The sequence below is a fragment of the Pelophylax lessonae genome (assembly GCF_965119305.1).
Source record: "Pelophylax lessonae genome assembly, chromosome: 7".
Classification (NCBI taxonomy): domain Eukaryota; kingdom Metazoa; phylum Chordata; class Amphibia; order Anura; family Ranidae; genus Pelophylax; species Pelophylax lessonae.
The window spans coordinates 290402678-290415770 of NC_138774.1; the positions used below are offsets into that span (position 1 = coordinate 290402678).

Genomic DNA, 13093 nt, shown 5'->3' on the forward strand with positions numbered 1-13093 from the left:
TCTGTGTACAGCTAACATCGTACCTCCTGTATTCCTGTCTGGCAGGGGAATGTTCTGATATCTGACCCTCATTTAAAGTCTATAAAAACCTTTGGTCTGAAGATAATAATTGTTATACATGAGAGGTTTGTGCTCAGTGATCATAAGTAAAGCAGTAGAAAGGTTTTCTACTGTATTATAGTGCATCTTCCTGGGGAGAAAAGGTCTTTTATTCAGGTTTTCTAAAATTAAATGCATAAATTAATTAATCTAGGTGGGTTGCTTAGCATTTTTTATACTTTTTATTGTAGAACATTGGGATGTGGAAGGATGCCTGATCTCATGAAACAGTATCAGTTGACTTGCATCTCCAGTCCAGAAGGTGATGATGGGTCAAGATGAGTACTCTAATATGGTGACCTCAGGCCATGAATTGTTCTGGACTTTAGGTTTAATACCACTGTCACATTGTAGTCCCTTGGACTCCAGATTCTGGAGGCTTCCCATAGACCCGCTAAGTTACATTATCGGATAGAAAGGTAGCATAGCATGCTCTTATTGTGACATAAGTGTCTTTGTGAAGTGTTTTCTATTGGGATGTTCAAGCAATAGCATCAGTTGAATGACATCTCCAAGCTGGAAGATGGTGGCTCAAGATGGAGAGTACCCTAATATGGTGTCCTCGGGCTCAAAACAGTTCACGGGGTTTTGGTGGATGACCATTGTTACATTATAGTCCCTTGGAACCCAGATTCTGGAGGCTTCCCATAAACCCGTTAGGGGACATTATTGGATAGAAAGTTAATAGTGACATACAGTATGTGTCTTCTTTATGATGTGTCTTTGTGAAGTGTCTTCTACTGGGATGTAGAGGTATGCCTGAGTTCAAGTAATAGCACCAGATAACTGGCATCCCTAAGCTGGAAGGTGATGGATCAAGTTGAGGAGTACTCAAATATGATGTCTTCAGGCTCACAGCAGTTCATGTGGTTTTGGTGGATGACCACTGGTACATTGTAGTCCTTTGAACCCCAGATTCTGGATGCTTCCCATATACTAGCATTCTATCCAATAATGTAACTTATTGGGTCTATGGGAAGCATCCAGAATCTGGGGTTCAAAGGACTACAATGAACCAGTGGTCATCCACCAAAACCACATGAACTGCTGTGAGCCTGAGGACATCATATTTGAGTACTCCTCAACTTGATCCATCACCTTCCAGCTTTGGGATGTCAGTCATCTGGTGCCATTACTTGAACTCAGGCATGCCTCTACATCCCAGTAGAAGACACTTCATAAAGAGACATCACATAGAAACTTAGGTCAAAATAGGAGTGTGTTATACTAGCATTCTATCCAATAATGTAACTTATTGGGTCTTACACACTCCAATTTTGACCTAAGTTTCTATGTGATGTCTCTTTATGAAGTGTCTTCTACTGGGATGTAGAGGGGTGCCTGAGTCCAATGAACAGCATCAGCTGACTGGCATCTCCAGTCTGGAAAGTCATGGCTCAAGATGAGGATTACTCTAATATGATGTCCTCAGGCTCAGAACAGTTCATGGAGTTTGGGTGGATTGCCATTGTTATGTTGTAGTCCCTTGGGCCCCAGATTTTGGATGCTTCCCATAGCCCCGTTAGGTGACATTATTGGACAGAAGGTTAATTTAGCATGCTCTTATTGTGTCCTTGTGATATGTCTTTGTGACGTGTTTTCTACTGGGATATAGAGGGATGCCTGAGTTCAAGTAACAGCATCAGCTGACTGGCATCCCCAAGCTGGAAGGTGATGGATCAAGATGAGCAGTACTCTAATATAGTGTGCTCAGGCTCAGAACAGTTCACAGAGTTTTGGTGGATGACCACTGTTACATTATAGTCCCTTGGACCCCAGATTCTGGATATTTCCTATAGACCGGGTGATGCTCCTGCCAGCTGCCCCCCACCCTGTGCTCCTCTACCCTGCCACTCTGCATTCTTACTTACACTTACAGTATCTCACAAAAGTGAGTACACCCCTTACATTTTTGTAAATATTTTATTCTATCTTTTCATGTGACAACACTGAAGAAATGACACTTTGCTACAATGTAAAGTAGTGAGTGTACAGCTTGTATAACAGTGTAAATTTGTTGTCCTCTCAAAATAACTCAACACACAGCCATTAATGTCTAAACCACTGGCAACACTGGAGTCCTCTTCCACTTCATGACGACATCACAGAGCTGGTGGATGTTAGAGACCTTGCACTCCTCCACCTTCTGTTTGAGGATGTCCCACAGATGCGCAATAGGTTTTAGGTCTGGAGACATGCTTGGCCAGTCCATCACCTTTACCCTCAGCTTCTTTAGCAAGACAGTGGTCACCTTGGAGGTGTGATTGGGGTCGTTATCATGTTAGAATACAGTCCTGCGGCCCAGTCTATGAAGGGAGGGGATCATCCTCTGCTTCAGTATGTCACAGTACATGTTGGCATTCATGGTTCCCTCAATGAACTGTAGCTCCCCAGTGCCGGCAGCACTCATGCAGCCCCAGACCATGACCCCCCCCCACCATGCCTGGCTGTAGGCAAGACACACTTGTCTTTGTACTCCTCACCTGGTTGCCACCACACACGCTTGACACCATCTGAACCAAATAAGTTTATCTTGGTCTCATCAGACCACAGGAGATGGTTCCAGTAATCCATGTCCTTAGTCTGCTTGTCTTCAGGAAACTGTTTGCTGGCTTTCTTGTGCATCATCTTTAGAAGAGGCTTCCTTCTGGGACGACAGCCATGCAGACCAATTTGATGCAGTGTGCGGCGTATGGTCTGAGCACTGACAGGCTGACCCCCCACCCTTTAAACCTCTGCAGCAATGCTGGCAGCACTCATATGTCTATTTCCCAAAGACAACCTCTGGATATGACGCTGAGCACGTGCACTCAACTTCTTTGGTCGACCATGGCCAGGCCTGTTCTGAGTGGAACCTGTCCTGTTAAACCGCTGTATGGTCTTGGCCACCGTGCTGCAGCTAAGTTTCAGGGTCTTGGCAAACTTCTTTTAGCCTAGGCCATCTTTATGTAGAGCAACAATTCTTTTTTTTCAGATCCTCAGAGAGTTCTTTGCCATGAGCTGCCATATTGCACTTCCAGTGACCAGTATGAGAGAGTGAGAGCGATAACAGCAAATTTAACACACCTGCTCCCCATTCACACCTGAGACCTTATAACACTAAAGAGTCACATGACACTGGGGAGGAAAAATGGCTAACTGGGCCCGATTTGGACATTATCACTTAGGGGTGTACTCACTTTTGTTGCCAGCGGTTTAGACATTAATGGCTGTGTGTTGAGTTATTTTGAGGGGACAGCAAATTTACACTGTTATACAAGCTGTACACTCACTACTTTACATTGTAGCAAAGTATCATTTCTTCAGTGTTGTCACATGAAAAGATAGAATAAAATATTTACAAAAACGTGAGGGGTGTACTCACTTTTGTGAGATACTGTATGTATATGATATAACGCTCATTTTTTGTGTGCTACTTGATCCATTTATGTGTTTTATACATGCACCTTTTTGCTCATTCATAGTGTAAATTGAAGGAATAACATTAAGAAGGGGTACTTTCCATAGGATAGATGCATAAAAAAACATGATACATGTGGTCACCATTCATTTTAAACACATACTAATACAGCATTTGCGATGGTATAAAAATGCAGAAAGCGCAGTGCGTAGATGTCAGCTAGCCAAATAAGAATGACCGGGATTTTACAGCAGCAGACGGATATGTACAAATACTGTAGGTTATCAGTCAATAAAATTATTGTGGGGGGGGGGGGGGGGGTTGGTGTCGTTGGCCAAGGCAAATTGGGAGAATCATCAATTTGAAAGATAGTGGAGAGGTAGTGTTGGTGGATGGAGATAGCAAATTTGGGAGTTCAGGTTAGGTGGGCTTCTAGGGCTGGTTTAACTCAATTTGATGGAATGGGTAAACTTTGGCAGGAAGTATTGCCCGCCGAATGCAACAGTGGGCATGCATTTTGAGTATACCCCATACGGCTGCCTTTGTAGCTTAGGAGGAGTGGTAACAGCAGGGATCCACGCTTGTTTTTACAGCTCCCAAACCACAACTGTAAACCTTGCCTTGGGTTTTTTTCTTATAAGTAGGTGGAAGGACAAAGCAACCAACAAACTCAACGCTACATTTTTGTAAAGACCCATCTGCAGCCTAAGGAATGGGGGGGAGGGAAATGTAAAACTATAGTTCAACCACCTGTTTTCACTACCCCCCAACCGCAAGTGTAACCTTAGCCATAGGGTTTTTTCTTAAGTAAGTAGAAGGCCAACGCAACCAATCAACCAAATGCAACATTTTTGTAAAGACCCAGTCTTTATTAGATGGAAGGCCAAGGTAACCAACCAACCAAACCGATGCAACATTTTTGTAAAGACCTCATCTTTATTAATTGGAAGGTCAAGGCAACCAACCAACCCAATGCAAAATGTTTGTAAAGGCCCTGTCTTCATTAACTGGAAGGTCAAGGCAATCAACCATACCAATGTAACATTTTTGTAAAGACCCTTTCTTCAATAATTGGAAGCCCAAGGCAACCACCCAACCCAATTGCAACATTTTTGTAAAGACACTGTCTTCTTTAGCTGGGAGGCCATGGCAACCAACCAAGCCAATGCAAAATTTTTGTAAAGATCCCATCTTCATTAGCTGGAAGGCCACGGCAACCAACCCACTGCAAAATCTTTGTAAAGACCCAATCTTTGTAAGCTGGAAGGCAGGCAAAGACAACCAACCAGCTAAATGCAGAATATTTGTAAGGACCTTGTCTTCATTAACTGGAAGGCCAAGGCAACCATTCAACCCAATGCAAAATGCTTGTAAAGACCCCGTTTTTATTAGCTGGAAGGCCAAGCCAACTAACCAAATGCAACATTTTGTAAAGACCCAGCCTTTATTAGATGGAAGGCCAAGGCAACCAACCAACCAATCCGATGCAACATTTTTGTAAAGACCTCATCTTTATTAGCTGGAAGGTCAAGGCAATCAACCAACCTAATGCAACTTTTTTGTAAAGACCCTGTCTTCATTAATTGGAAGGCCAGGGCAACCGACCAACCCAATGCAAAATTTTAGTAAAGACCCTGTCTTCTTTAGATGGGAGGCCATGGCAACCAACCAAGCCAATGCAACATTTTTGTAAAGATCCCATCTTCATTAGCTGGAAGGCCAAGGCAACCAATCAACCCAATGCAAAATCTTTGTAAAGACCCAACCATTGTTAGCTGGAAGGCAGGCCAAGTCAACCAACCAGCCCAATGCATAATATTTGTAAGGATAATGTCTTCATTAAATGGAAGGCCAAGGCAACCAACCAACCCAATGCAAAATGTTTGTAAAGACCCCGTCTTCATTAGCTGGAAGGCCAAGGAAAACAACCAACCCAATGCAAAATGTTTGTAAAGACCCCGTCTTCATTAGCTGGAAGGCCAGGGCAACCAACCATCCCAATGCAAAATGTTTGTAAAGACCTCCTCTCCTTTAGCTGGGAGGCCAGGGCAACCAACCAACCCAATGCAACATTTTTGAAAAGACCCTGTCTTCATTAGCTTCACAATGATACACTCCCTCGTAATAGTCAGTTGACACCAAAATTGTATTGTAGGAAGATGTTTAATGCACACCGGTTGTAGTACTATATGCACAGGACTGAGCAGGTTAAAGTGAACTACAAAAAGCAAGAAAACAAAAAATAGAAAATTCCCTGCATCATTTCCACACTAATTGGAAAATTAAAAGGCAACGAAAAAATAGAAGATTTGTCACACCTCCGTCCAAGGAGTACATGGTGTAGTAGTGGCTTTGCTGGTACTCTTCATGGGAATTAACAAAATATTCATTTAAAAAAAAAAAGTTTCTTGGTCTTTTTAAGGAATTTTTAAAAATGAGTTATGTGTCTCCATAGCACCTTATCCATCCTCGAGTAATAAAAGTCACTACGACGTTTGCCATTTCTTGGCTGCTTTTTATGACGTTACCCTGGCATGACCATCGATGCTCTTGCCAAGTCTTTCCAGAGCAAGGTTGGTTTCCTTGACCACGATTATCGGCCTTTAGAGTCTCCGTAAGTGTTCCGAGGCATGGACACCATTTTCTCTTCGCATGTGAATTTGCTGTCTTTTAAAATGCTGTACAAAACAAAGCCCGAGGTTCGCAGGTCTTCGCTGTGGCAGATCAGGTAAGGAATGTTGTCTATCCGGCGTTGGATGTGAGCGCTTCGTAGAAGTCCGGAGCAGTGGCTGCTGACTTTTTCAAGTCTTCGGAGAACCAGGTGAGCTTTACTACAAAAGAGGGGAAACAAGGGGATTTAGGCAACAAAGTATCGCAATGTCAACCCTGACTGCCAGTTCACACCGATCCGACTTGCCAATGCTGTGCAATGGAACCGTTCTAATCAGAGCGACTCAAGTCGCTCCGACTTCGAAAAAAGGTTCCTGCACTATTTTTTTGCAAAGTCAGCGCGACTTGCATTGACTTCTATTATGAGAAGTCGTTGCAAGCCGCGCTGAAGTCGCCCTGCACGGGCGACTTCATTAGTAGCCTGAAGTCGGGGCGACTTCGAGTCAGATTAGTGTGAACCGACTCTTAATCCCTTTCTGCCCGCTTCAACGCCCTTTTAAGCCTTTCACTGCCAGAGCCGTTTTTGCATTTTTTTTTTGCACACATGTTTAAAAAATGATTTGAAAATTTGAAGATTACTTAAACCCCCCCCCAAAAAAAATAAAAAATTATATATTTCCTGAAAGCAGACACCCTAAAGAATAAAAAGATTGTAGTTCCATTTTTTTTTACAAAATGATTGTAATTATAAAATATTGTTACACACTATTACTACAAAGGTCTAGGAAATGTAAAATTTTTGTAAAAAACACACAAAAATTAATTTTAGGCACAAAAACACAATCAATTACTAATTTGATTATTTAATTATTGAAATTATAATTTAATTAAAAATAAATAAATAAATAAATAAAAGATGAGGTCAAGTAAATAGATACCCAACATGTAAAATCTTAAATTTGCGTACGCCCGTAAAAATGGCCACAAAATTCAGGACCCTATATTTTCCATAGGCATTGCTTTAAAAGCCCCCTACAGATCATTAGTTTAGCATTATGGAAGAGATCTGGTGCTTGAATTATTGCTCTCACGCCAACGTGCATGGCAATATGTAACATGTGTATTGAAAATAATGTTTTGTGCAGAGGCACCCCCCCACGGCGTTTACGTTTGTATGTGCGTATATGTGAGCGTGGGGGGCCTCAAAAAAAAATTTGGGGTGGATGTGCCGGCCTCAGCTGGCTGTATCTCCATACACTCCGCCGTATATATATATATATATATATATATATATGTGTGTATATATATATATATGTGTATATATATATATATATATATATATATATATATCTATATATATATATATATATATATATATATATATATATATATATATATATATATATATATAGATATATATATAGATATATGTGTGTATATATATATATATATATATATATATGAAAAAAACGTTGGCTTATAGTGCAGTGTGTTCTACCAATTACATTTTACTGTGGGGCGTTGAAGCACATAAAAGACTGCAGGCGGGCAGCCAATTAGAGACTTTGGCTGTGAATAATGAGGAGGCGAGTCTTTTGGACAGAGGAGGGGGGGGGGGTTGTAGACAATTGGAGTTGAGGACAGAGCCAGGTGGACAGAGGAGAGGAGGGATGCAACCAGGTAGGGGGGGGGGGGTGGATTTTACGTGCTTGGGTGTAACTGATTTTTTTTTAAAATTTTCTTTACATTTTAAAAGAATAATTTGAAGATTGCTTAAAATTTCAGTAAAAAGCACACTAAAATGAATCCTACAGCACAAAATGCAATAAAATATGAATTTAATTAATTCAATTTAATTTACCCCTTAAACAAAAATAAAAAGATGAGGTTGCACTCCCAATTCAGGTGTTTAGGTTCGTATGTGTGTATATGTGAGGGTGGGGGGGCCTTCAAATTTTTTTTTTTTTTTTTTTGGGGGGGGGGGGATTATACGCTTGGGTGTAACTTTGATTTTTTTTTTTTTTTCAATCTTCTTTACATTTTAAAAAATAATTTGATCATTTGAAGATTGCTTAAACCCCCCCAAAAATATTATATAGTTTCTGAAAGCAGACACCCTAAAGAAAAAAAATGGTTGTAGTTCCAACTTTTTATGTTACACAATAGTACCACAAAGGTCTAGGAAATACAAAATTTCAGTAAGAAGCACACTAAAATTAATTTTAGGGCACAAAATGCAACAAATTATAAATTGAATTAATTAAAGTATAGTTTACTTTAAAAAAAAAAAAGGGGGGGGGGGATTTTACTCGCTTGTTTGTAACAAATTTTTTTTACAATTTTCTTTACATTTTATTCTTTATCACATAGGGGACAAAAGGTCCCCTATGTGATCCTTTTTTGGTGACGGGACCTGTGCGCCAAATAATTGAATGCAGTGCAGATCGGGTCAGCAAAAAGAAGAGGAGGAGAGTGGACGGACGCAAGTCCGTTCAGCTTCCTCCCCTCTACCAGGCGGGACCCGCCATGCCAGTCTTGAGCCCTCAGATGGGCAAGCGGAGCCCGGAATGGCAGGGCGGGGAAAGGCCATTAACAGGAGAGGATTTGGAAGCAATATAGTGGCTGCTTCCTTTAAAAAGAAAGAAACATTAAAACTTAAAAAAAGGTTTCCTGCAGCCTCATTCAGGATCAGATCAAAGGACACATGAACATTTTGTAAATACAGTGACAATGGCAGTTGGGGGTGGTCATTATGTTATCTAACGGATGTTTGGCTCGTTTAGAGCAATGGAAGTTATGAGTTGTCATGTTATGTGACAGATGTTTGGCTCATTTTGAGAAATGGCAGTTATGAGTTGTCTTGCTATTTGACAGATGTTTGCCTCATTTGGAAAAATGGCAGTTGGGTGGTCATTATGTTATCTAACAGATGTTTGGCTCATTTGGAGCAATGGCAGTTATGAGTTGTCATGATGACAGATGTTTGGCTCATTTGGAGAAAATGGCAGTTATGAGTTATGTTATCTAACAAATGTTTGCCTCATTTGAAAAAAATGGCAGTTGGGGTGGTCATTATGTTATCTAACAGATGTTTGGCTAATTTGGAGAAATGGCAGTTATGAGTTGTCATGTTATGTGACAGATGTTTGCCTCATTTGGAAAAATGGCAGTTGGGTGGTCATTATGTTATCTAACAGATGTTTGGCTCATTTGGAGCAATGGCAGTTATGAGTTGTCATGATGACAGATGTTTGGCTCATTTGGAGAAAATGGCAGTTATGAGTTGTTATGTTATCTAATAGATGCTTGCCTCGTTTAAAAAAAAAAAGGGAAGTTGGGGTGGTCATTATGTTATCTAACAGATGTTTGGATCATTTGGAGAAATGGCAGTTATGAGTTGTTATATTATCTAACAGATGTTTGCTTCATTTGAAAAAAATGGCAGTTGCGGTGGTCATTATGTTATTTAACAGATGTTTTGCTCATCTGGAGAAATGGCAGTTATGAGTTGTCATGTTATCTGACATGTTTGCCTCATTTGGAAAAATGGCAGTTGGAGTTGTCATGTTATCCCACTCGTTGCTAGCCTTTTTTAAGCAAATGACAGTTGGATCATGACATTTGGTGCAACTGTCCTACTTACCGGGGTCCCAGCTCATCTTCACTTCTCCATACAAAGTCCCCGAACTTCTCATAGAGCATGTTATAATGATGCTGGACTCGAAGAAGCATTGAGGCGGAAACCTCCATCAATGTGTTGTAGGCGATCTGCTGCTCCTTCCCGCTGGTGTATCCGTTGTACAAAGTGTAAATTCTGTCTGCAATTTCTGTAATTAAAAATTTCAAATCTAAAAATTGCCTCAAAAGTAGAACTAGGAACTTTTTCCTTAAACTTAAATCACATTTTTACTGAATTTTAAGTAAAGGAGCTGTTATGATAACATTTAGGTTATTTATGTTTTTTTCTATGATCACAAGATCTATCTAGTGGCCATCATGCAGTATTTTCCTGATTTGAGGTATGTCAAGGAAATACTCAAATATAGCCACTAGATGGAGCTGGTGATCATCATAGGAAATTAACATTTTAGTCAAAAAATGGGGAAAATTTGTTACGGCTGGACAAATGCTTGTGAGCATTTTTTATATGCATGCAGCATTTTTTATACGTTGACCCCATGGTTTTGTTCTAAGGCTTGATATCCAATTGGCTGAGATGTGACAAAATGGGAAGGTAATACAGATGTCAGGCCTTAAAGCTAAACTCCAGGCATAAAAAGTTTAATTTGAATATATTTCTCAATAGCAAAGGATATAAATCCAAATTGTGTGCTTTTGCAAACCCAGTTATTGCCTTGTAAAACTGGCAGTGACATCATCAGAAATAATCCTGCATTGTATATGGAGGGGGAGACCATGCGACAGACTGCTGATTGGGCTGTTTGAATGGGAATACTACATCACAACTGCAAGCCTAGCATTTTGCAGCATGGCGTAATCACTTGAATATGTGGCCCCATTCACTAAAATATGTTGCGGTTGTGGCGTGGCCACAATCATTTGAACATGTTGTGCTCAGCTGTGGTACTGCCTGCTGATCGTAATGGGGGATCATTTTCACTGCGCTGCACCACAAAGCAAAGCACTGCCACCACTTAGTGTGGTAACCCCCCCCCCCCAACTGCCTTTGTAGTTTATGGGGGCACTTGTAGTTTACTAAGCCTAAGTAAATATAAACTTCAGTAGAGAAAAAGTATTTCTCCTCCCCTACCAGACAGGGCTGTGTAATGTGGCAGAGTATTGTAAATCTCAGGACTGGATACATTTGGTTAGCCCTATTTTCTTTTATGAAAACTGTTCTACCGCTGGACAATTTTACACTGCTGTATCTCCTGTGGTCTTCTAATCCTTGTAGGAAAACACCTTGCTGTGCCCTTTATCTCTAGTACATTTCTTCCTTATCTTGCTCATTAAAACTGCCCTGTCGCTGGATGTTTTACACTGATGGATCTCTTGTGGTCTTCTAATCCTTTTAGGAAAACACCTTCCCGTGCCCTTTGTCTCCAGTATATTTTGGATAATCTTGCTCATTAAAACTGTCCTGCCACTGGACAGTTTTACACTGTTGTATCTCCTGTGGTCTTCTGATCCTTGTAGGAAAACGCCTTCCAGTCCCCTTTGTGTCTAGTACATTTTGGCCTCACTCTGCGCATTAAAACTGTCCTGCCACTGGACAGTTTTACACTGTTGTATCTCCTGTGGTCTTCTAATCATTGTAGGAAAACTCCTTCCCATGCCCTTTGTGTCTACTACATTTTGGCCTTACCTTCCTCTGTAAACCGCCCTGCCACTAGATAATTTTACACTGTTGTATTTCCTGTGGTCTTCTAATCCTTGTAAGAAAACACCTTCCAGTGCCCTTTGTGTCTAGTACATTTTGGCCTCACTCTGCTCATTAAAACTGCCGTGCCACTGTACAATTTTACACTGCCACCGTACAATTTTACACTGTTATATTTCCTGTGGTCTTCTAATCCTTGTAAGAAAACACCTTCCAGTGCCCTTTGTGTCTAGTACATTTCGGCCTCACTCTGCTCATTAAAACTGCCCTGCCACTGGACAATTTTACACTGCCACCGTACAATTTTACACTGTTATATTTCCTGTGGTCTTCTGATCCTTGTAGGAAAACACATTCCAGTGCCCTTTGTGTCTACTACATTTCGGCCTCACTCTGCTCATTAAAACTGCCCTGCCACTGGACAATTTTACACTGTTGTATCTCCTGTGGTCTTCTAATCCTTGTAGGAAAACACCTTCCAGTGCCCTTTGTGTCTAGTACATTTTGGCCTCACTCTGCTCATTAAAACTGCCCTGCCACTAGACAATTTTACTCTGTTGTATCTTCTGTGGTCTTCTAATCCTTGTAGGAAAACATCTCCCCGTCCCCTTTGTGTCTACTACATTTCCTCTTCATCTTGCTCATTAAACTGCACTGCCACTGGTCAATTTTACACTGTTTTATCTCTTGTGGTCTTCTAATCCTTGTAGGGAAACACCTTCCCATGCCCTTTTGTGTCTACTACATTTTGGCCTCACCTTCCTCTGTAAACCGCCCTGCCACTAGACAATTTTACACTGTTGTATCTCCTATGATCTTCTAATCCTTGTAGGAAAACAGCTTCCAGTGCCCTTTGTGTCTAGTACATTTTGGCCTTACTCTGCTCATTAAAACTGCCCTGCCACTAGACAATTTTACTCTGTTGTATCTTCTGTGGTCTTCTAATCCTTGTAGGAAAACACCTTCCCTTCCCCTTTGTATCTACTACATTTCCTCTTCATCTTGCTCATTAAACTGCACTGCCATTGGACAATTTTACACTGCTTTATCTCTTGTGGTCTTCTAATCCTTGTAGGGAAACACCTTCCAGTGCCCTTTGTCTCTAGTACATTTTGGCTTATCTTGCTCATTAAACTGCCCTGCCACTGGCCAATGATTATACTGCTCTATCATTTATTTTCTCCCAACTCTTCTAATTCCTAATGAGAGTCTGATAGTGAGGTCAGGTCTTGAAGTTGGATGAGAAGATCTGTTCGGTAGGGTTGAGGTCAGGTCTCTGTGCAAGACAATCGAGTTCCTCTACACCAAACTGGTCCAACCATGTCTCTATGGAGCTGGCTTTCTATACAGGGGCACAGTCATGATGGAACAAAGAAAGGGTGTTCTCCAAGCGCCCACAATTATGAAAAATGTCTTTGTATGCTTTAGCCTTAACAGTACTACTGGAAGTTTCAGAACTCCATCATTTAAAGAGGTGTCAATACAATGTATTTTGTATACGGTGCAGTGTAAGCAGCATGGTCTAAAAATGCATATATATATATATATATCTTTAACAATCTAGCAACAACAACAACATGTACACTGTAGGAGATCACCACTTTAAATCTCCATAATCAGATGGATGCAGGCACAAAAAAAAA

General features: G+C 40.8%; 1 protein-coding gene across 2 annotated transcripts in view; it reads right to left on the reverse strand.

Annotated features, from left to right (window-relative positions):
• Positions 1 to 5643: 5643 nt before the first annotated feature.
• The window catches only part of ASTN2 (astrotactin 2), a 409628-nt gene continuing 402178 nt past the window's right edge, over positions 5644 to 13093 (reverse strand). For both annotated transcript variants that reach the window (XM_082263954.1, XM_082263953.1), the window contains 2 exons: positions 9753 to 9936; positions 5644 to 6330 (listed from right to left, as the gene is read on the reverse strand). In XM_082263954.1, the coding sequence (XP_082120080.1) occupies positions 6093 to 6330; positions 9753 to 9936 (422 nt within the window). In that variant the 3' untranslated portion in view covers positions 5644 to 6092. The remainder of the gene's footprint in view (positions 6331 to 9752; positions 9937 to 13093) is intronic.